The sequence below is a fragment of the Athene noctua genome, chromosome 9 (assembly GCF_965140245.1).
Source record: "Athene noctua chromosome 9, bAthNoc1.hap1.1, whole genome shotgun sequence".
Classification (NCBI taxonomy): domain Eukaryota; kingdom Metazoa; phylum Chordata; class Aves; order Strigiformes; family Strigidae; genus Athene; species Athene noctua.
The window spans coordinates 22,515,152-22,539,021 of NC_134045.1; the positions used below are offsets into that span (position 1 = coordinate 22,515,152).

Consider the following 23,870-nt stretch of genomic DNA (forward strand, 5'->3'; position numbering starts at 1 on the left):
CAGAGCTTCCACAATTAACCCTCCCACACCTAAGTTTATGCTGCTTTTTTATTATTAGCAACATAAAGCTTTGCAATGAGATTTATCACCAGCTTTGTATACTAAGGTTTATCTAAACATCACAAGTTAAGTTTTGGGTTTGTGTTGATTTTTGTTTTGGTGCTTCTCACAGCATATTATTTTTTTCAGCTGACTCTAAAGATGATGCTGATAAATGGTTGTGTGGCTTGAATATCTTGTATCAAGAGGTGATGAGTGCTCCCACACCTGCAATCACAGAGAGGTATGTGGACATATTTTCACTTTGTGAGACCTGACATTTCTTTGGAATTGAAAGTGGAAAATTTCTGAAATAAATTTTGAAGGTGCAACAAGTGGTGCCTGCCAGTTACCTTAAGGACAACTGCTCTGCAGTTAGTGTATGATACAGAAAGCTCGTATGGAAATTCTCCATGGCTGTGTTGCTATATACATGTTCTGGAATTGAAGTGTGCTGCATCCAGTAATGTGGATCTGCAGTTGACCTTGTTCTGTATACCAAAACAAACCAAACCAAAAATCTCTTAATGAGATCACAGGAACATCTGGTGTGTGTGTTGACTTCTTGGAAAGTTCAAACATCTTATGCAATCAGAGTTGGCTTGCTCTAGTAGATGTTCATGTGTCCCGTATCCCAATAATTCCGAGATGCGCTTTTGCAGTTTCTCCTTTTTATTGAACCCATTGCATTGTATGGAAATGTGATCAGCTGTCTCGGAGAGCCAGGCTGAAAGTAAACATTTTCAAGGATTACTTTTTAGCAGCCAGCCACATGGTGGTGAAACTACACCCTTAATGCTTTTGAGGATGTTGCATACAAAACTACTCGTGCTCAGAATGCCCGTTTTGTTGACAAGGTTTTAACTCTGTCTCTGCCTGATTGCTTTTTATCACTGCTGACATTTTTGTTTGTGGTCACTGCTGTTATCTCTTGTGAGGATATACCCTGTCCTCGCTTGCTACCTCACCAAACTATGGCTTTGACATTGACCTTGTCTCTACCTACTTGGTGTTCCAGTTGGGCAGAAAGCATTCTTATCTATGGCATGGTATTGCAGTGAGCTGCTGTACAAGGTGCTGCTGTGGCGCAGGCTATGTTTGTGCAGCAGTGTGATTCCTGTAGAGACTGAGGCTAAACTTAACGATGTGTTGTGTTCATCCCTTAGATCAAAATCGTGTATGTGTATGTGTATATTTCCTATTAATGCTGCTAATAATATTTTGCTGTGCACCTAAAACTGACATGCACTGTAGTGAGGATTTTCTTTAAAATTCTCTAAACCCCTCTCCCTCCCCTTTAATTTTTACTTTTCATGCATCTAACAGATGTTTGAGCCAGCAGCCTCAGCTGGCATAAATCATTGACTTGATGGAGTTACTCTAGTTTAGAATAGCTGAAATTTTGGCTCACTTTATCCACATATTTTTTTACAGCTTCTGGTTGTTCATTCTTTTCTGTCCTGCCCACCCTTCCCTTCCTGTGTTGTTTATGTGGCTTCAAAATGCAGTATTAAGCAGCAGAAAAAGATATATTTACAAATACTGTTATGAAACTGGATGTATCCTTAGATGTTGCACTGGAAATGTTTTTGCTTTATTAAAAGAAAGGTATCTTATGAATTCTAAGTATTTCTACTGAATTTCATTTATGGATTTTGATAGTTCATTGGCTGTGTTTTCTTTGTAATTGTTAGATTAAACCTCTTTTTTCTTTTTTCCTCTCTTTTCCACAAGCTGGCTGAGAAAGCAGATCTATTCCGTTGATCAAACTAGAAGAAATAGGTAAGAAGCACTCTCTTTGTTCAGTTTGGTTTTACTGAGCTTTTGTTGCGGATTTTAACATGGAACGAAAAGAAATAAATACTTTGTCCAAGATGAGACCCCTGAAAATGGCATTTGCCTTTGCTTTAACAACTTGAGTTTTGCCTTTTGCTAAACACATGTTCATAGCACTCGCTCATGTTCATGTACGTGGTATAATGTTGAAAAATAAATAGTTTTGCTTTTAGCCTTGAATTACCCTGCCCCAACGAGGAAGGGGAGTAGTCTTCTTCCAGGCTTACTGTAGAGGTTCAGCTCAGCTGTGCAGGTACGTTAAGTTCCTTGCTTTACAGAGGCCTTTGCTCTCTCATAGCCAAGCTGGAGCCCAGCAGCTTGGACTGTATAATCCGCTGTGAGCTTTCCCGTGCAGCTATGCCACCAGTTCTTCCTCCATTGTTGAAGTGTGTTTGCATTGGAGTGACTGCACTCTAATGTAGAGAGACCAGAACCAGCTTTTAAAAGCTTGTTTGGGCATTTGTAACAATGAAGCTGCGTAAGCAGAATTCAACAGGGGCTGCTAAAGATTAGGGCAGATGTTTAAGTGATCAGCCTTCCCTTGTTTCAGTCCTGATGGGGCCTGAACATGGCTAGTATGTGTGGTACCTACTTTGAAACTAATCACAGCAGCAGTGACCTCTGAGGAGAACAGAACAGAGTATTAAGAGGAAGAGGAGATAACAGACATACCTGAGGATATTAGAGGAGAGGAGATGGAAGACTACTGGTATGACAGGGTAGTACTCTGAAAGACTTGCTTTAAGAGTGGCAAACAGAAAATACTCTTGAGGGTAGATGTAGAAGGAAGCCAAGTTAATGGTTTGGAATGAGGGCAAAATCTTTTTCAATTTCTTTTTCTTTTCTTTTTTTCTTTTTTCTTTCTTCTTTTGAGCAATTGGCCTGGCTACATGGTCTTATCTCTTTGCCACATATTTGAATAAACCAAAGCCAAAGAATCACCTCTGACCCAGTGTTTCTCATGTGAAAGAAGTCCCATGGGTTGTAGCTTCCAGTGTGCTCTGTAGCTTTCTGTGTTTGAGTTTCAGTAGTTCATTTCAGGTCCATGTGTGGTGTGGGTTCGTAGCTTTTGTGCAGCAAAGGAAACATTTTTTAAAAAAATGAATTCAGCTGCGTACCTCTCATTAGAGTTGCCAGAAATCATGTGACACTGAGAACAATGTTAACCCCTCCGCCCCCATGTCTATTACTTTACCGTGATTTTGCTCTTTGTCTGGAACTTGCTTTTTATTCTAAGGTGTAATTCAGTGTAGAAAAGTACATGCGTTTCTCTCATTTAGGCCTTTTCCTAAATGCAAAATAAAGTGCGGTGTTTCATTGTGTGAATGAGGCTGTGTTATTGCAGGAAATAACACCATTCCACAGACAGCTTGTGGCATTGTGCAGCTGCCTTCAGTGTGAGCTGAGACACCATTTCAAAACAGTGTTTTCTGAGATGCCCAGAGTGGTGAAGGGGAAAGTACCATCCTTTACTGGATATTGGCTTATACCTGTCAGCGGGACGTGACAATACCTCCTGAAGTATTCTGAAAAACTAGCCCTGCAATAGGGATATGTTGGCAGGGATTGTGAAGCAAAAGCAAGTATTATGATAGAGAAGCTGTGGCTGACAATCTATGTCTGCTGAAGAGGTTTCATTTGTTGCTTCAGGGTTGTTTCATCGCTACAAGGCAGTCTGCTTAGGATCAAGGGGATTTGCACTGTGGAGAGGGTGGTTTTTCATTCTCTTGATAGATGATTCATGCTTTTAGAAACATTCAGGAAAGGAGTTCGGACTGAGTTTCATTGTGTTTAGTGTTGCAGTTTCTAGGGAGGATAATTGTAAGGGTTAGGCTTCCAGGCAAGTTCTGTTTCACAGGTTGAATTTTTTTCCAGTGGCAATGAAGTTCCGGCTCTTTGTTTTGGCTTGCACTTGTCTGGCCAGAGGAAATTGCTTGTGCTTGGTGCTCAGGGTACAAACTGAGTGCTTGTCTTACTCCTAAAGGTAGTGTTTTTTTTCCAGAGGACTGGCGACAAGGCGGAAAGCCAGGAATTTCCTGAGTTCTAATCTGGCTTTGGCATGGACTTCAGCTAAGTTCCTTCTTGCTTTGCCTCTTTCCCTCCCTACACAATGGAGATGACAATATCTCACAGGGTAGCTGCTTGTATGGACACAGTAGAAGTGTTACTTTCGACTAGGTGGTGATTACTTTTGTTGCTTTCAGGTGACTGTTCTGTCCCTGTGTTTGCAGAGAGTTAATGGCTTATGAATTGCACTGTAAGTCAAGACAGAGTACCTCAGCCTTGGTTTCTCAGGTACTGTTGGTACTGCATTAAAATTTTGTGGGCATTAGCAATAGGACCCACAAATGATGTGCCTGCATTCTCTTGACTCTTCTCCACTTCTTTTTGCTGCCATGGGTTCCCCTCATGTTCCACTCTAGGACTTGTCCCTGTGTCCTTCACATGTCCCACTCTAATGCTGTGTCTTTCTTGTTGAGACCTCACATCAGTGCCTATCCAGAATATCCAGAGTTTGAGACTCTGTCCTAGCACATGCAACCTAATTTCCATTCTTTGCTATCCAAAGACAAGTTGAATAGCAGGTGACTGAAATGGGGCTGCAGGAGATGGCTGAGTTGGTGTACGAGCTTGGTGCTGCCAAATGGATAAAGTCTCACTTTCCTTTTCCTCTACCATCTCTACATGTTGCTCCAGCCTCTTTTCTTATTCTGGCTACGGTGCTATTCTGGATCTGGGCATGAGGTGAGCTGGGTGACCTCATGAAGCTAGTGTAAATCTTGTTCTCTCTCTTGGCCACATAGTTTTCTGCTCACTTAGCAAGTTGAATTAGATTAGCAGAAGATTTGATGAGCATTACAGCTGGCCTGTGGAAGCAGTGGGACCATAGCAACAGAATGGAGTGGGGCACAAGGAGAGTATTGGGGTTGCTTCTTCTAACAGCAGGGAGCTGTTAGATTTGTTCACCTGTAGCTATGGCACATTTAAAGCATTTGGACACCCAGCTCCTTTAGAAATGACCCCTCTCTCTGTTCATACAGGAGTTATAGTAGCATTCCCCTACCTCCTATTTCCATTTTGATGATACGTATAGCAAATATTGTGAGCTGCTCTGAACTTGCAGTGAAGAAGGCTATGGCAGCGGCACCTAAGACACTGGAATAAAAAAGAGATTGATGAGAAGACTGGAAATTGTGAAGGAAATTGAGGTTTTTGAAATAAGCTGTTCACAGGTTAATTTCTAATACAAAGTCTTCAACAAAAGAAGTTTGATGTATACATCATACCTGGTTTGATGTATGGCCAGAAAGTATGTGTGGCCAGAAAGTGTTGCAGTGATTAATATCTACATGTAGGTTTGTGTATAAGTATTGCTTAAATACTTGGTGTATGTAAGCACTGTATTGCTTAAAATCTGAAATAAGTAGGTCTTATTTGAAAGGTCTTGCTGTTATCTAGAAAATCTTGGTTTTTTGGTGTTGCTGGTATATCACTGGACATTATGAAACTCTGTAAAAGGGGTCAGCAGGTCTCTGTAAATGGACCTGAAAGGCAATCCTCTCTGGGAAGAGTTCATTGTGAGAGGAGGATGAGGTCATGTTCAGATGTTGCAGAAGGGGAGTGTCTTGCTGTTGTGAATCAGTTTCACCATCCAAGTGAATAACAGTTGGAGAAATAATAAAAATAAAAAGTTGTAATGGTAATGAAAACTGGAGCTTTTTATTTTCTGTTTCTGCTCATCTATTAGGTATATCCTTTGTATAATGTTTTCTGTGTCTATATTCCAGTTTCAGTGGGACTGGAACAATAGAAGAAAGGCTGTAGTTCATCTGACTGTGTGTAAACATCTACATTTGAGCTGGTCATGTAGATTTGATTAACTGTTGATGGAGAGAAACGAGTGTCTCTGCAGCATGGTTCTTTTCATCCTAATACGCATGCCCAAATTAAGTGAAATGCCTATTTCTCCCCACTAACTAGAAAACATGTCCCCCTGGCTCACATGTAGGTGTTATGCTTATAGAAGTTTACAGTTATGTGAGATGAGCCCTACCCAAAATGTTTCAATAGTGCCATTTCTGTGTTGATAGAAAATATATTAGTAGCTGACTAGACACAGCAGAAATGTGGAGATTTTGCTATATATTTTTTTTTCTTTTTCTTCTTTTTTTCCCCCAGTATCAGTCTTAGAGAGCTGAAAACTGTCCTTCCTCAAGTAAACTTCAAAGTGAGCAGCATGAAGTTCCTGAAGGATAAATTTGCGGTAATTACCTGATAACTAACATCTCTTTGGTCTCATCTGATAGGTGGTATTCTTTCTTTTCAGGATACTGCCTAGATTTTTGCTTCTTGCCATGTACAGTTAAATGAATGGTATCAGTTAATTTCTTGGATTGGCTTTGCCTGCATCTAAGGCTATAAGAAAATATAGCCATAAAAGTTCCTTCATTTCATTGTACAGTTGACCAAAGTCAACACTGGGTTTTGAGCTCTGGTGCTGATATTATGCAAGTGCATAGGAAGCTGGTTTATTTTTAAGATAAAATTCATATAGAAGAATTTTTTTTTTTCCATATGGTCAAGGAATAACCTCTTCAGTCCACCTTGTGCTAATATTAATAACTTCTGAAGGTCGTTTCCATTCCTACAGGAATTTTAAATATCCCCACCTTTTCCTGCTTTTCAACTCTCCACCCTTAAAGCATACATTCTTGCTTCTGTTGCTCCATCTAACAATAACTAAATGAGGCACTATTCACTCTCAGTAACATAGTGGAAATGGAGTCAGAGTACAAAATGCAAGGCCGAAGATGTGGGCTAGGAGCACTATGTCACAAACCAAGAATCTGTTTATTCTTAAATAAATAAATGTAAAAATTGCAAGTGGTTAAAACAAATGAAGTTCAAGTAGGACAGAATGCGTGAGAGGGTGGCAGCTGAAGCAAGAGTAACTTGTTTGCTGTGCAAATGCAGTTCAGGGAATTCTAAATTCACTGTGTGCTACTTTCTATTGTAGGAAATAGGTGCTCACAAAGAAGAGCTTAGTTTTGAACAATTTCATTTGTTCTACAAGAAAATCATGTTTGAACAACAGAAATCGGTAAGCTTTTTCATAAGTAGTCTCCATACTGTTAAACTGCTTGATCAGAATAAAGAGTGAATGCTGATTATTTTTTTGTTTCTGTTTGTTACTAATTTACTTTACCCCATTTGTGTAACAGAAAAAGCACATAGTACTCTATATGGTGTGTAGATAATAGTCGCCATCAGCAATTGGCTTAAGATGAATTAAGTCATTCATATTGCTTCTTGTGTGTTGGTGGTAGAGATATGCACAGATATAATGGAGTTTCTAGGAAAAACTTTTCTTGTGAGTTTGTTCAGGATGTAGAATGGCTTTTCATTAGATTTGGCCGATCTCTTTACTGATAGGAGCAAGGTCTTTCCATACTTGTATTAATCTTTTATCACTAAGAACATGCTGTAAATCACAGGGATGTATCCTGAGCATCAAATAACAGCTATTGTTCTCATCATCTCTCATGCTTGGAGATTACATGTGGTGAGTTTGTTACAAGACATGAATCAGACAGTCCATGGTAGGCATGAATGCAGAGGAATTACATTTTAGCTAATTTATATGGGCAACTGCCTAACAACTGTTTCCATGCATTCATTGCATAGATTCACGAAGCTGCTGGAAACTGCATACATTTGGTGTCTCTGAAAGTTAGGAACTCTTTAAAACTGTGTAAAAACACATAATTTGAAATTACTTGCATAAATGACTTTGTTGATGACGTGTTGATTGTTGATGCAACTTGCAGTTGCTAAAATAGACGCTTCAGTAGTCAAAGTCAGTGCTGTTTCTTTTGGCAGTAGAGCTTTCTTGTGCTGTTTAAAAGTGATGCTGAAAGTCTTGTGAAGTAATAATCTCCAGTTACTTGACCGGGTTTTAGTTTTGGCCATGGAAGACTAGTTAGTTATCTGGAGCAGAAAGTAGAAGAGTAGAACACAAAGTAAGAAGGCTACCTGACTGCCTTAAACTCTTGTTATTGCCCCTTGTGGATCATGTCAAAGAAACTACTCAGTTTGGTCAACTGCTTCGGGTCAGTTCATAAGTTTTTTCAGTCTGTAACTATACCGTGCCAAGTGGAAGCAATTTAGGTTTTATATTCATGTGAATAAATGTGATGGATGATACATAATTCCAGTTTTTCTGGGATATCAAGTAATAAAAGCTCCCCAGAGACTAGACCAGTTGTGTGTATAATGTGCCTTATCAATAGTTAGTTTTTTGACTGAGAACTGTGTGTGTTCACACTGAGAGGCCTGAAGTACAGTATGTTTTTTCTTATGTGTTTAATTAAAAATGTGTCTTTCCAACTTGTATGCAGCTTCTGTAGAGCAGACAGGCATATATTTCCCCTTCCCAAACCAATGGACGTTATTAGATGGAATTAGATAGAAAATTGCATATTCCTTTATTATTTATCTTTCCCCCATTTCTGTGTTTTTTTCTTTGTTTTTTTTTTTTTATTTTAAGATTCTTGATGAATTCAAAAAGGATTCCTCTGTGTTCATTCTTGGGTGAGACTCTTAATTTGTATTATTTTTCCTCATTTCCATATGGTTTTAGTTCTACAGGATTGTTTTTTAATTACATCACTGTTTTTTTGTGTTCTGATGCATTAGTAAGTGAAAAGAAACGATACATCTTTTTTGCATTCAGAAAGGTGAACTTATCATGGAAATAAATCCTGAATTATAATTTGATAAATGTTTTTTACTTTCTGAGTACAAAATGGTATGGACTTCAACAAGTGAATTTGCCTATCCTCTGATTTTATGAAGAGGTGAGCAGAACTATGGAAAGACAATTTGATGGAGAAATCTTAACTTCAATCTGGAGAGTGGTGTGGTGCATAGGCTTTGCCTAGACTTGAGCAGAATGCTGGTAGTAACAGTTCCTGCATCTTTCACTTGGTGGACTTGAAAATTTAAATAAGATGTGTACAGCATGAAGGTCATAGGCATTGTTGACATTTTGACTGTGAATTAAACCAGTTTATCTTGTTTTTTAATATATCAATAACAGATTAAGGAAGTTACTTAAAAAGCTTGCTCTGAGTGTACTGTGTGTTTCCTTAGCCCTTGGTCACGTCACATGAATTAAACTTTGTGAGACTGCTTAAAAGCACAGATTTACCAAGGATGGGTAGTTTATAAATACCTTATTGCTACCAGATGATGTGGCACATGTGTCCTACTAAGGGACAGCAGTTGTGCCGCTTTTACTTGATGTAGCTGCATCTCACCTCCTCTTTCAGGAGGTTTTGATCTATCTCAGTAGATCATCTGAATAATACATGGAGGGAGTTATTTGTGGAAGTGTGGCTCTGTGATAATTTAAAAGAACAGTATCTCCGTATGCCGCAACTAAACTTAACAACACCCCTGTCAAGTGAGTGCTGCTCATTTGCTACAAAGCAATGAGCAGAGATTTGGTACTTTTCCCAATGAATCACTGTCAAAAGTAGATCAGGAATACAGGAGACTTTATTTAAAGGCTCAAAGTACAGTAGATTAGATAATACAATATTACAAACCTAATCTAAATGCCATTGGAGATACAAATGTGCTGCCACAACCAAGAAACTTTTTATACTGTAGATCCAAGATACAAATATCATTTTCTGCTATAACGTCTGATGACACTTGCTCTCTTATTTCTTTAGCTTCACTTTCCCTTTGTTTTTGTTTTTTAAAGAAATACTGACCGTCCAGATGCTTCAGCAGTTCATCTCCATGACTTTCAGAGATTCCTGCTACATGAGCAGCAGGTGGGAAGGTTGCAGAAACTGAGTTTTTCTTTTCTGGAGGTTGTCTCAGAATTCTATGCTCATTGAAAAGAAATGTGAGATGTCATAAAATGTGATTGGTGTTAGCTGTGATACTAGGCCTTGGAAAGATTACTCCTTCTTTGTTGCCATTGAAGTTCACAAGAACTATTATTTTTCATCTATATAAAGACTCTGAAGGTGCACCAGAGGATGAGAGGAAGGACAAAGTAAATAAGGTTTTAACAGGTCTCCATTTAGATATGTAGATAAACAGTTAGAAACAAACACTGGATGTATGTCAGAGATGATAGACTGGCCTAGTTACAGCTGTCATCACGGGTACATCTGGGGTAATGCCTTGGCCATGGCCACATTATAGCAGCTCTTACATAAAAAGCTGAGCTGACTGCCTGCATTTGAGTCAAAGGTAATTTTCTGTTGAATGGAGCCAGTTTGATGTCCCATACCAGCAAGTAGATAAGGATGGAGGCAGGGATAGGACTCAGGTCTTCGTGGTCTTCTGTTATTTAGCATAGACACCATGGGAAAAACCTGTGCCATATTTACTAGGTGCAGCTAAGCTCTAGGTTTGCAAATATGATTGAAAAGTGAGACCTACACTTCCTGTATAAGCTTGCTACTTTCTTTTTCTCCCTGTTTCACTGTGTTAAAAGGACATTCAGATTGCACGCAGAATTGAGAGAGATTATCGTTAAGGCATATCCTTCAAGGAGGTTGCCTTTTCTCTGTGTGTGTGCATGCATGTGTAGTATGTGTCTTGTGGGCCTCCAATCTATATAAAGATACTTAGATGGAGATCTTCTTTTTCCCCCTTAGACATCACAGAGGAAACTCATTTAAGATATGTGGGTACAATAAAACATATTATCAGTAAACTAGCCAGATGAGAGAAAAGTAAATCTCATCTGTAGGTGTCTCTGTTCCTTATTTGATTTTATATAGAGTAATAACACTTCTAAAGGTTTTTTTCTACTGTATTATTATTATCTGAAGGAATCTTGGGCACAAGATCTCAGTAAGGTCCGAGAACGAATGACAAAGTTTATTGATGACACTATGAGAGAAACTGCTGAACCCTTCCTCTTTGTTGATGAGGTAAGATAATGGTACTTTAGTTCCTCATGGACTTTTTCTTTCGCTCATGGTTCCTAGTTTGTTAATTGGATGGCAGATCCTATAGGCTTCTCTTGCTACATTGCTGCGTTTCTTTTAGTCTTCTATGGTTAAAAAATTTAAATTGAATCTCTTTGTATTGTAGTTCCTCACTTACCTTTTTGCAAAAGAAAACAGTATTTGGGATGAGAAATACGATTCAATAGATGCACAGGACATGAATAATCCTTTGTCCCACTACTGGATTTCTTCCTCTCATAACACGTAAGTTACCAAGGTCCCATTATCCATCCCTGTTCAAACAGACCTAGCACGTGTAGGAGAAAGTAATACTTCTAAATTATGCCAGAAATATACTGCATGGATGTGTGAAACCTCCCTGAAGTATGAAGTAAATGTGGCAAATACAGTTTGTGGGACTCCTTTTTCTCTTCTCTTAAGATCTTAGCTGCCAGAAAACCCAAACCTTGAGTCCTGTTACAAAAATAAAAAGCAGTCTTGCGTTGAAACTGTTCCAGCCTCTCTGCTTTCAGAAATTCAAGTTATTTGAAGGAGCTTCTATTTTCTCCAAGCACCAACAGCCCTTTTGAACTAGCATCATCATTAATTGTACCTGAACATAGGAATGCCATAAGGACCCCACTTGTCCTATGGGACAATGCCTTACTATTCGTGTGATTGGATTTGTTGCCTTGGGAAAGGAGGCAGTAATGTGCACTACTGATAGATACTCTGACAGTTTACACTGTCCCAAAGTGTAAAAGATTTAGTCCTGAGCAGGAAAGGAATAGGGAGACCTTAAATTAGCACATCTGCTGATCTGGATTTAGCTGTTCGTGGTCTTTGCCTGGATGACAAGGATTAGAGCAGACAGAGGTGCCTGAGGCAGAGGAAGAGTGCTATTTGCTATCCATGCTCTTTGTTATTTTGAGTTCATTTTACAGCCAGAACTTTGAAGGCCTGGGGACTGTATTTTTGTTTTTACTGGTTTTGGTATTTTATGCTTAGTAATGTAGCTGCTGATTTCTGTAGTTTGTGTCTAAGGTATCCAGCCCTTTTCCTTGACAATCTGTGCTCTGCAAGCTATTTAGCCCAAATACAAACCTATGTGATGGTGAGTTTGAACTGTCTTCAAATGAAGGGGACTTGCTCATCTAGCATTGTAATAAAAATAAGGTATGAAGAGAGGGAGGAGAGATGAACAAATGAGATATTGCAAGGAATAAAATAAGGTGGATATGGATATAGCTTCTAGGTGTATTTTGAACTCCACGTTCCTCCAACATGATTACACCTCACCATGATGAGGTTTAGATGTATTTCAAAGCTCATAATTTGCTCCCCATCAGGTTCAGCAGAGTCCAGTTCTTCCATTGCAAGTAAAAAAGTTTTAAAAAATCAACATATATTCTCCTGGACAGGAGAAGAAATGTCACCCAGTGAGTGAGTGGGAAATGGTTATCTTTTTACAATTTCCTTTTACTCCTTAGATATCTAACAGGAGACCAGCTTCGAAGTGAATCCTCCACAGAAGCTTACATCAGGTGCCTTAGAATGGGATGTCGATGTATTGAGTGTGAGTAAAGAGTTTGTGGAGTGGTTTGTAACATGCTATGCATGTAAGTAGTGTTTCCCCTGTTTACCAAGAAAGAAAAAAGAACCAAACTGGTTTGTTTTCTGAAGTTGAAATTAGTCATATAAACCCCACTGATTCCCTAAATTGCTTTTCTTATGCCTCATTATTGCCCTGTTCAGTTGCTCTGATACTTGTTCCTTTGGAATTTTAAGGTTTTTCTAAATCTCTTCTCACTGTACACCAAAAATTAAATCTTGGATCTGCTATATGAAAGCATAGTATTTAAACTGGAATTACTTGTGTAGTGTAGATAGACAGATAGTTTATTTGCCTTCATTTTGATACAGACAAGACTAAGGCACAGAGATTTTTGTAACGTGGTGCCATTTGTCATCCTGTTCAACTTGCTTGTAAACCAGTTGATACCTTTGTGCATTTGTTTTCCACTGTGTATGTGTCTTCATCCCTGTGCTTGTGTACCTTATTGAAAAGTTTGACTATAACTTCATGTTATTTCACCAGTTACTTTATAAAATGAGTTGCAGCTGCCTGTTCAATTTGGCTAATGCAAAATGTGTCTGAAATTAGAGTTTCAGGGTTAAAATCAACAAAAGAGATAAGCTGTCAACTTGCCACTTGGAGTGTATTTATTGCTGGAAAATTACTCTAAAATAGGACTGACAGTATAACTTCCTTATTTCCAGATTCCCACATGATAATGCTTTGGGAAAATTTTGTATTTTACTTGTATTGCTCTTACTTAAGTGAACTTAATTTCCTCTGTGAGAGATGTAAATTAATCTAATAGAATATTTTATTAGAACATTAAAATCTATGACTCAGTATGTGGAACACTGAAAATTTGGATGTATTCTTTCTACTAGAGTTATTTAACTGACTGCTTGGTCTCTTCCTTTTTCACTGCTTGTCTTTTGTAGTGGATTGCTGGGATGGTCCTGATGGGAAACCCATAATTTACCATGGATGGACACGGACAACAAAGATCAAATTTGATGATGTAGTACAGGCAATCAAAGATCATGCCTTTGTTGCATCTGAGTAAGCTTTGATTTATTTTCCTTAAGCCTATTTTCATAGGCTTAGACCTTCCTGAACTTATTTTCTCTGTAATCTAGGGCAAAAAGTAGTAGGAGAATAATGACATTCCAGTAGTCCTCATTGTTGTGGGTCTGTAATAGATTCGGTTTTGAGGAAGTCCCATTATATAACAATTTACTGCTATGGAAGATAACAAGTACCCTGAAGTGGTTCCCATGTCCTTGCTCGGGTCTTCTTTTATTACACTGAAGTGTGGAACTTCAAATGCTGAATAGTATGTCTTTTTTTTTTTTAAATAATAAAATACTACAAGTGACAAACAATGTCTATTGGGTGATGTTCATGTTGTAGAGGAGATCTTAGCTGAGAAGCTGTAGAATTCATAGCATGCCTCCTGAACTGATAACATGGGTTTAAATATGTGTCTCTGCTCTGCCCTTCTATAACTGTGCCGAGATGTCCTTAATGTGAAAAATACTGCCCCAAAATTGGGAAAGAGGCAGGGCTGTCCGTGTCCTGTTTTTCCGCTTTACCAGCTAGACATAGAGAAGCGTTACTTTCTTGTGTGGGACAGTGTCTGCACAGACATACTGTGTTAATGACAACCATAGTACATGAAGCATCATGGTTTCAGGCCATCAGTACTGTGAAGGCAGTGTGATGCTTTCCCTACTTTCACTAAGGGATAGGCTACCCAGAAGGAATATCAAAGTATTTCCTGGATATGCAGGGACAATGTTAGAAAAGCCAAAGTTCATCTGGAGGTGAAATGGCCGAGAGATGTGAAGGACAGTAAGAAAGACTTCTACAGGTACAGTTGCAACAAAAGGAAGATTAAGAAAAATGTGAGCCTGCTGCTGAATTGGTCAGAAGACTTGGTGACTGGAGAAGGCTGAAGTACTCAGTGCTTTCTCTGCCTCAGTTTTCAATACTGGGGCCAGAGCACATGATATCCAAGGGGAAGCTTGCAGGACCAAGTTTATTTAGCTTTAAGAAGAATTAATGAGGGAGTCTGGTTGCTGTCTCCCACAGCCTAGTGGATGATTATAGAGAAGATGAGGCCAGACTCTTTTCTCAGACAGCATGTGAAAGAAAACACCCAGTTTTGAGGAGAGGAAAAACAAATTTTCACACAATGGTGCTTTAGCACTGAAACTGTGCCCAAAGGACTTGGAAAGAGTCTTTGTCCTTGCCAATATTCAAATCTTGGCTGGACAGAGCTCTGAGCAACCTGATCTAACCTAGGAACTGGGCCTTCCCAAAGAAGGAGTTTGGAGTAGATGGCCTCCAGAGGTCCCTTTTGACCTTAACGATTTCATGATTGCACACCTGTTATTATCTGTTGTGTGTCTATTCCTTTTGTCTTTGTGTTTGCTTTAAGTATTTCCTTTGATCTCAGGGGGTGAGGGAGTGTGATGTTTTCCTTGCCTTGCCAGTTCCAGCAAAAAGAAGTTGTTTTAATTCACTTTTGTTTTCTCCATTAAAGATACCCAGTCATTCTGTCAATTGAAGAACACTGTAGTGTGGAGCAGCAGCGACACATGGCCAAAGTGTTCAAGGAGGTATTTGGTGATCAGCTTTTAATGAAGCCTATCGAAGTCAGTGCAGATCAGCTACCATCACCAACTCAGCTGAAAGAAAAAATCATCATCAAGGTAGGCTTGCTTTGTGTGCTGGTAGATAAAATAGGAAAACAAGCGCAGGAGCCAGAAACATGACTTCTGGCTTCACAGCTTAGCTGTTAATTTCTGTTGAGAGACAAGAAACCCCATGCCTGAAGTGTGTACTACTAACATTTTGCAATATTGTACGGAGTTCTGTCATACTACATAGTAACGTGCTCGCTATTGTTTTTTTTTTGCAATAAGTATTGCTAGTTCAGGTGCCAGATAGAATGTCAGCTCTTTTCTAAAGGTCTTACAGCTCCTGAAATGTCACTGCTGCATTTCAGCAAGGGTTCACTGCTGCACATGCTCATTGTAGACTTCTTATGTAGTGTGGCCTGCTTAAAAATGATAAAAGTATGTCTTGAATAGAAATTTAGTGTTATTTTTTTCCAAAGAATGCGTCTCATTCAGCTGAAACCCAGCGCACGTGCAGGCTGCACACTGAAGTTGCCAGGACTGCTTGCAAACTTCAAAAATTGATGGGTGTTTACTAACTCAGTGTGATTTAAAGATGCAGTTTAGTGAGCCACTTGTGAAACACGGAGATGCTCCTGTTAGAATGCAGTCACTGTTAGAGTGTCTTACTTTCTGGGCAGTATAGATCCTTTACTTGATACTGTTGTGCAGCAACATGAGGCAGATAACCAAAAGAAGACTTCTCATATTGAAACTGCAGTAGAACTTTTTGAAAGGCAAAAATAGGTGGAGAATCTGAGGGCTGCTCCTGATCTCTTTAGTGAAATAATCCTTCCTTTTGTCCATGCTTCAGTGTCCCAGCTCTTGTAACAGTACTCAATCCTCTGTATTAAACTTCTGAACACAAAGAATAAGGGTAGATAGATATAAGCATATGGCTTTTGAGTGTAAGACTGGAAATAATAGCACCCCACTATAAGGTGCAAAAGTTCTGTGTTTGTTTTTGTTTTGTTTTCCCTCCAAACTGTCTGTTGTCACCTTGCAGAGCGTAGGGGGGAGTTGCATAGGCACATGAATAATCACAGAATCGCCTAGGTTGGAAAAGACCTTGAAGATCATCCAGTCCAGCCATCAACCCAACATTAACAGTTTCCAACTGCACCATATCCCTCAGTGCTAAGTCGACTCTACTCTTAAACACCTCTAGGGTTGAGGACTCCCCCACCTCCCTGGGCAGCCCATTCTATCTAGTCTAAACCTTCCCTGGCGCAACTTGAGGCCATTCCCTCTTGTTCTATCGCTTATTACTAATATGACAGATATGATTTAAAGAGAATTCCAAAATACTATGAGTCTGCAGAAGAGAACACCTGTATCACTCTGTCCTGTCTAAAAGAGCATTAAAAAGTCTATTACATAGATCAGCACCTGCCAGTGAGGTGGTTGTGTTATTTGACTTTTGTTTTGGAAAATGTTGTCAGTAAACAGTCAGAGGCAACTCCTACTTTAGGGGCCTGTGGAATTTTCCAGATAAGCCTGTCAGACTGAAATGTGTCTACAGTAGGCTATGCGGAACTGAAAGCAGTGGAGAACTACTAGATAAGAGACAATTAATCCCATCATTAACCGCAGTTAAGTATTTGATGTTACCATTAGTAGCCCCTTGAGCCACTGGTTTTTTGTGAGCACTCTCAAAGTAGAACTTACCCCCTCTTTTCGTAAAGGATTTCCCTTCTACTCATTTTTCTTACAGAAGAGTGAATTCCCCATGCATTTTAATTCCTTTCTGTTTTGGTTTGTTTTTTGTTCCTTGTGTCCTGCTCTCTGCAGAGCTATTCTTGTTTTATCCTTATTTGTTAGTCTGTGGCACTTCATGTTTTCTGTCCTCTGAAGAACGGTGAGCTCTTACCGAACTAGTTGTTTCTTCATTGCCTGAATGATATGTCTAATAATTTTTTAACCTTTATTATGAGATTTAAATTTTAAAGAAAGAAATTCCAGCCCTGTTGCACAAAGCCTTGTGGAACATCTGTTGTTATGGTAATGACAGGAGAAGGCTGTGCAATGGAGGGAAATACTACCAGTAATATGAATATGCTGAAATATTATGACTGATTTTATATATGATTCCATGTGAGTGTATGAATGAACTGGTTTTTTGTTTGTTTTTAAGCACAAAAAACTGGGGCCAAAGGGAGACATTGATGTGAACTTGGAAGACAAGAAAGAAGAAAAAAAGCAACAAGGAGAACTTTACATGTGGGACACAATAGAACAGGTATAATTTATGTGACATTTGCTAGTTTGTTTCTAGGTTGTGTAATACTGGAATTTTCTCAGTATTTGTGTGATATTGTCAGTTGAACAGATGTGAATGAGGGGAGGAAGGTATTTTTGTTTATTGAAATAGTGATTAGTGAGTTTCTGTCTTGTTAATGTTTTTAATATCACTGAACTTTTAGAAATGGACTCGGCACTACTGTGCTATTGCTGACGAGAAGCTTTCATTCAGCGATGATATAGAACAGAATGCTGATGAAGATTCATCAAAGGTGACGACTATGTTTTGTTGTTTAAGCATGTTCTATTTATTCTCAGATTATTTCAGTGTCTACAGATGAGTATTTTTTTTATGCTGATGTTGAAATTACAGAAAATTCTTGTCAGATAACAAATGTAAAATATTTTTAAAAGGCTCTTTGTCAAGGTTTTCCAGTTAACTCTATTTTTAATAAAATAACATTTTTACTTCGGCTAATTGGGGACTTGCAAAGAAGAGTACAAAGACAATGAAACAGAATTTTAGTACCAAAATGCTAATGCTGATGCGTGCATTGACAATCAAAGTATTTCTATGGCTTTGGCTAACTATTATTGCTATTCCCAAACCAGACAGTATGATGAACTAAGTTGGGTTAGTAATACAGCACACCTCTTACACAGTGCATGTTGTTCATGTCACATTTGCAGAGATTTTGTCACAGGTGAGCATGTATTACTTGGCTGTCGTGCATGGTAAAGCAGAAAGCATGAGGCTCGATAAGGGTTGCAGTAGCAGTGATGTTCAGCATAGTTTATTCTTCTGACCTTTTTGGTTTCCATGCATGCTCCTGTGTTGCTAACATGTATGTCCATGGCTCAGAGATCTCTCTGCACATGCCGAACGTTTTACCCATTCACCTGGATGTTAATGTCAGTAAAATAATTAATGTGTAAGGAATAACACAGATGAATCTGCATTAAGCTGGTTAGAAACTCTGTGAATTAGCAGTAGGGTGTTTTGCTTTGCTGCATTCTTTCACTTTCTGTTGATTTGAATAAGGCTGAAGTTGACTGCTGCTCCAAGGATATGGCTTGACTGGGGAGGAGAGTCAAGGGTGACTATAAAGGTGATTGCCTTGTTTGTAGAAGGATAGTTTGGGTCTAGGAGGAGCTGAAATCATGGAATAGTAGATATCAATAACAAGTACTTTGTTTCAAAATCATAAAATTAGAAATGCACAATAAAAATTCTTATTTTCTGGTCTAGGAGGTGAAACGTACTGAACTGCACTTAAAAGAGAAGTGGTTCCATGGGAAAATGAAAGAGGGGAGAGCAACCGCTGAGAAACTGCTCCAGGAATATTGTGCTGAAATGGGTGGCAAGGATGGGACATTCCTAGTTAGGGAAAGTGAGGCTTTCCCTAATGACTGCACCTTGTCATTTTGGTATGGTGATTGTCATAAAACGTTTATGTGGGTTTTGTTTGGTTTATGGCGTTGCACAAAAATGTGTGTATTTTTCAAATATACATTTATAGCTGAGAGGAAATAGGAATAAGGAGTTGCTGTAATTACTAGAATGTTATTGATGGGATTGTGAAAGACTACTTTCTAAATTAATCTTCCATGTACCATAGCGCATTTTCGCAGAGTAGGCTTTATTTGAAATGTTACAGTTGTCAAGAGAGGACCAACTGGTTTGATTTCCTCCTCCCCACCCAATTTTTCTAGTTGTCTAGCAGGATAAAGGATTTGTTATTTCCTCAGTGAGCAGGCCAAAATTTGATCTTTTAATTTAGGGATAAATTACTGCTTTCTACACTGAAAAGGTAGTCTCATGATTATACCTTTATTAGCAGAGATTGATCTTTTCAATGAAAGGATCCTCTGGAGGGAAAATAATTAAAAATTTTCAGGAGGGGGGAGTGTGTGTTTGGTGGGTTTTTTTGGTAGTCTGTGGTATTTTTTCTTCTGGTTGGGACATTGAGAAATAGTGTGTCAGGTGGATTTCTGACCCAGAGAGCTGTCAGAGCAAATTTTTCAGGGAGTAAGTGTATGCCAGATTTTAAACCACTGTGGGATGAAAATTATTATTTTTGGTCCTGCAATTTTACTTGTCAGGATTTTTGCTGCTGCTCTTACTTTGGTTGTTTTACAAGATGATACAGATTTCTTGTCTGTTCTCAAGCTCACCAAGTAGTTGACAAGGAGCGGGCGAGGAAGCTCTTCAAAAGAAGAAAAGCTGTTATAAAACCTTTCTTTTCCTTATGCCCCTCTTCATTTCTTCAGGAGGTCAGGTAGAGTCCAGCACTGCCGGATCCGTTCTTCATGTGATGGGGACACTGTGAAATACTACCTGACAGACAACCTCACTTTTGATAGCATCTATGATCTCATTCAACACTACAAGGAGGTCCATTTGCGATGTGCAGAATTTGAGCTGCGTCTGACTGATGCTGTGCCTAATCCCAGCCCTCATGAGACTAAAGAGTACGTACAGCAGAAGGCAAACACTGGGATTGTTATGTCAGTATCCTTTCCTTTGGTTTAGGTGATCTTGGATTTTTGCACAGAAAATTTCCTGGATTTAGGAGCACACCTGAGTGTTGCTTGTTTGCGGATGTCATAGGAATAGGCTTCCCTGAAAGGTGCTGAGCAAGATTACTGACTTTGTAAGAACCTGGTACAACAGAGAGCAGACGCTGGGAAAGCAATTTAGTAGCAGCATCTAAGAAAATCAGTGAGAACTGTAATGCCATGGAAGTGTGCCAATTCCTTCCTTTTCTGCTCAGTGTTTTACAACACCCAGTGGGTTGGATTAGATATTTAGTAGTTGGCTGTGCTCTCGCAACTAAGTGCTCATGGTCTGTGCCATCTGGAAACTCTTATTACAGGGGCAGTGAGCCCAAACAGTTCCGTAGTTACGTTTTCCTAATCCCACCCTCCACCTCACCCCTGTCAGAGTTGATTAGGCTGACTTAACCCCATGCTGATAGGAAGTAGTATAGCTTGGTGTTTATTTCCAGTTGGTATTTGCCTGATGCAGATCCTGGGCAGAGCTTGCTCTTGTTTGCTGGCAGAATACTGTAACCATTACTTTTACTGAGAAAAAGTAAATCTTCTTTGCATGTGAAATACTGATTTGTGACTTTAAACTTATTTTTTCACACCCCCACCCCACCCCAGGATCTGGAAGTCTCTGACCACCCATAGATAACTTTGGAATCCAGTGAGTGGGGAGGGTAGAGTTTAAGGGTTATGCTTTCCTGCCTTTCTGTATAATGTGGGGATGTACTGCCAGTATTAAGTGACTACAGCTTCACTGAAGGCACACTGGATCCAGCATAGGTCCATCCCTACAGTGAAAGATAAAATCAAGTTCTGGATAAAAGAATTCAAATGTCTGGTGTTTTGTCTTTTGTCTGTTTGGGCTTTTCCTTAAATCTACTGTGTCAAAACTGAATAAACTACTGAAAACTTAATGGCTAACTAAAAGCAGGATCCAGTGCCTTTGTTTCAGGAAGAAATTCAGATTTATGTTTTATGATTTCAGACTGACAGGGTGTTCTGATATATTCTTGATGCTTTCACCTGGAGTAAGCTCCTGGGTTACAATGTTTTGTAATAAGCTGCTGTCATAGGTAGCAAATTGGAGAAAATCTAATGCATAATTTTTCTTGTAATGTTTGAAACTCTGTTGTTAATAATGCTGCCTGTTATTCCTACTGAATGACGTTTGACAAGCTTGTAATCCTTTGTCCATTTGGATTTTCACCTGTTGTAGTTGGTACTATAGCAACTTGAGTCGGGGAGAGGCAGAAGACATGCTAATGCGAATTCCTCGAGATGGAGCCTTTCTGATTAGAAAGAGAGATGAGCCTGATTCATTTGCCATGACTTTCAGGTAAGAAAAGACAGAGATGACTACCTAGTAGCCCAACAATGTTCTGGTTTTTCTTATTTAAAAAATACTGTGGTCTTTAGAGTCATAAAATTCTGGCTTTCAAACTTTGAGTAGTTAGCATGGTTTATTTGTGCAGCAGGTCCATGTATAAGAATGTGTACAAGAATTAATTTGTGACTGGAATAAACCTTTATGCTTTTATAAAGAATATTTCGACACCGACTGTCTGTTTCTTCCCATACGGAACGGTGCATGGCCCTTCTTCACTTCCTTGACACTCCTTACTACGTGGTGTTATTTTTAAGTTTTCTTTGGTGCAGGTTCAGCAGTGATTCCAGGTCCTTATCTCCTGGAAATCCTGCCCTGTCATATAACTGATCAAAATGAAATGTCACAATGAAACTGTCAGCTTTTCTTGGCAGGGAAGGTATTTTTGAAACTGTGGTTCTTGCAACAACATTAATAAAACATATAGAATTGTGGTGTTCTCCATTGTGCCTTCAAATCAAATTGTGTTTCTCTGAAAATATGTATTTCTGTAACATATAAAATTGCTTTGGAAAAACAAATACTTGTTTTCCTCTTATTTACATGCTTTACTGTGTATTGAAGATGTCCAGAATTCCCCAGTCCCCTGTGTAGTCTAGTTTGAAGATTTCTGCTATTACCAGTTGAAGTAACTTCAGCTGCAGTATCTCCATAAAACCGTTTCACAGTGGGGAAAATGAAGAAGTACCAAAACTTCAGCAGCTTGGAAAGGATGCAGGGGTCTTCTGTGGGTGGGGTGGTTGTCAGAGTGTGGTTTTACTGTTATCAGTGCAAGCACAAACCTTGTGTTCAAGCACGATTATGTTTTTTTTCTTTCAAAATTGATTTCTGTAGTTAACAAAATGATTATAGGGAAGAGACAGCCACTTGTTTTGAGGGGAGTGTGCCTGTCGCTTAGGGATAGTGACAGCAGATTCCAGGGGGACTCTCAGTCTGATTGGAGATGTTTGTGTTATTATGAAGATGACAGAATACCTATCTGTAGGGGAAAAGAATAGGGTAATTTAATTGAAGCAAAACCATGGATTTGTCCCAAGGCCCTGTACATTGTAGAAAAGGGAGAATGTCTGTGAATTTAATCAGGCAACTAGAATTCAATTTGAATAAAAGGTGCTTTAGAAGAGGGAGAAATTATTTCACATGATTAAGGTGCACAGAGCAGTTGTGGTCCAGTTTGCTGCACTGGTGCTCTCCCTGCAAGTACCAATACCTTTTACAGCACCTGCACTTGTTTCACAGAGCGGAGGGGAAGGTGAAGCACTTCCGAATTCAGCAAGAAGGTCGCCATTTCGTGCTTGGAACCTCAGCCTATTTTGAGAGTTTAGTGGAGCTGGTAACATACTATGAGAAGCATCCACTGTACAGGAAAATGAAATTGCGTTACCCAGTGACTGAGGAGCTGCTGGAGCGCTACAGCATGGTAAGTGATGGTCTTTGTGCAAGTGCCACTTGCTGTAGGAGACAGAGCCCCAGATCTAGACTTGGGGGTGCTGGGTTTGATTCTGGCTGTGGTAGGTGACCTTTCGGGGAGGTTAAGCAGGTAGTTTTCTTATCTGTGAAACAGAGATGGTTGTACTGACTCCTCTCACAAAGGTTTTGAGGTATGTGAAGGAAAGAGCTTCACCTTTGGATACAGGTCAACTCTTGCCTTCCTCATGATTTGATTAGAATAGCACCTCTGTGCAGTGGGGATTGTTACTCTGCTAATATGAGTTTTTGATAATAGCTTCGCCTGCAGTTGGCCCTGTCTTCTATTGCTGGAGTAAGCAAGGATCTTAAAATAATCGTGCAGATGCCAATTACTAAGCATTTCAGAAAAACTGAAATATTCCGCTGTGCCTCTCCATCTGGATGGGCAGAGGCATTCACTTCACCACACTGCAGCCATCTCAGGGACGGTGTTCAACTGCCTTCTGTAGTAAAAAGTGAGAAGTACCTCTGAAAGCTTACTCTCTGAGATAAGCATGAGGAAATCTCCCCAAGTGATACCTGACTGTCCATTGACTAAGCTAGCAAACCAGATAATTAGCTAAGGATAAAGGCCTGCTTTCTGGATAGATGTGTTTCATGACAAGAGAGCTTTGCCAAAGTAACTGGCTTTTGAATAGCCTGAAATCGTGTCTTCTGTTGTCAAACATGTCTGTCAGAAGCTGCAGGAAAAACATGCCTGGCATTTTTGAGGAAAGTTTGGGTTTTGTTGTTTCTTCTGGGGAGATCAAAAGGGACTGAAAAGACTTCAGACCTCAGGATTTTTTATAATGTTGACTATAGCTAAGGTTCTGTATCCTAGGACTGGTTCCAAACGGGAACACAAGGAGAAGATCAAATGAAAAATAAGACTGTGTATATTGTTTTAGAATTTTTATCAAATAGTGAAGCCAATACTGAAACTAAAGAACTAAAGTACTGTAACACAGAAATCATAGTGTACGTATTACCTTCCCTGGTTGCACATAGAAGGATGCTCACAATCTCAAAGCTATTTGACTTATTAAGAGATATCTTTATAAGTCATTGCTGTTTCATTGTGTTTTACTATTCATTAAACTGAAGCATAGACAGGTTAAATAACAAACTTGTCTTCA

The 23,870-nt window shown here is 39.2% G+C and overlaps 1 protein-coding gene across 1 annotated transcript in view; it reads left to right on the forward strand.

Moving 5' to 3' along the window:
• The window catches only part of PLCG2 (phospholipase C gamma 2), a 57,894-nt gene that overhangs the window by 18,345 nt on the left and 15,679 nt on the right, over window positions 1-23,870 (forward strand). The window contains exons 3-19 of the mRNA XM_074913051.1: window positions 190-283; window positions 1,774-1,821; window positions 6,055-6,139; window positions 6,893-6,976; window positions 8,423-8,466; window positions 9,647-9,719; window positions 10,734-10,835; window positions 10,999-11,117; window positions 12,344-12,429; window positions 13,368-13,488; window positions 14,975-15,143; window positions 17,245-17,349; window positions 17,534-17,623; window positions 18,601-18,779; window positions 19,623-19,823; window positions 21,118-21,237; window positions 22,525-22,721. Coding sequence (XP_074769152.1) covers window positions 190-283; window positions 1,774-1,821; window positions 6,055-6,139; window positions 6,893-6,976; window positions 8,423-8,466; window positions 9,647-9,719; window positions 10,734-10,835; window positions 10,999-11,117; window positions 12,344-12,429; window positions 13,368-13,488; window positions 14,975-15,143; window positions 17,245-17,349; window positions 17,534-17,623; window positions 18,601-18,779; window positions 19,623-19,823; window positions 21,118-21,237; window positions 22,525-22,721 — 1,917 coding nt within the window. The remainder of the gene's footprint in view (window positions 1-189; window positions 284-1,773; window positions 1,822-6,054; window positions 6,140-6,892; window positions 6,977-8,422; window positions 8,467-9,646; window positions 9,720-10,733; window positions 10,836-10,998; window positions 11,118-12,343; window positions 12,430-13,367; window positions 13,489-14,974; window positions 15,144-17,244; window positions 17,350-17,533; window positions 17,624-18,600; window positions 18,780-19,622; window positions 19,824-21,117; window positions 21,238-22,524; window positions 22,722-23,870) is intronic.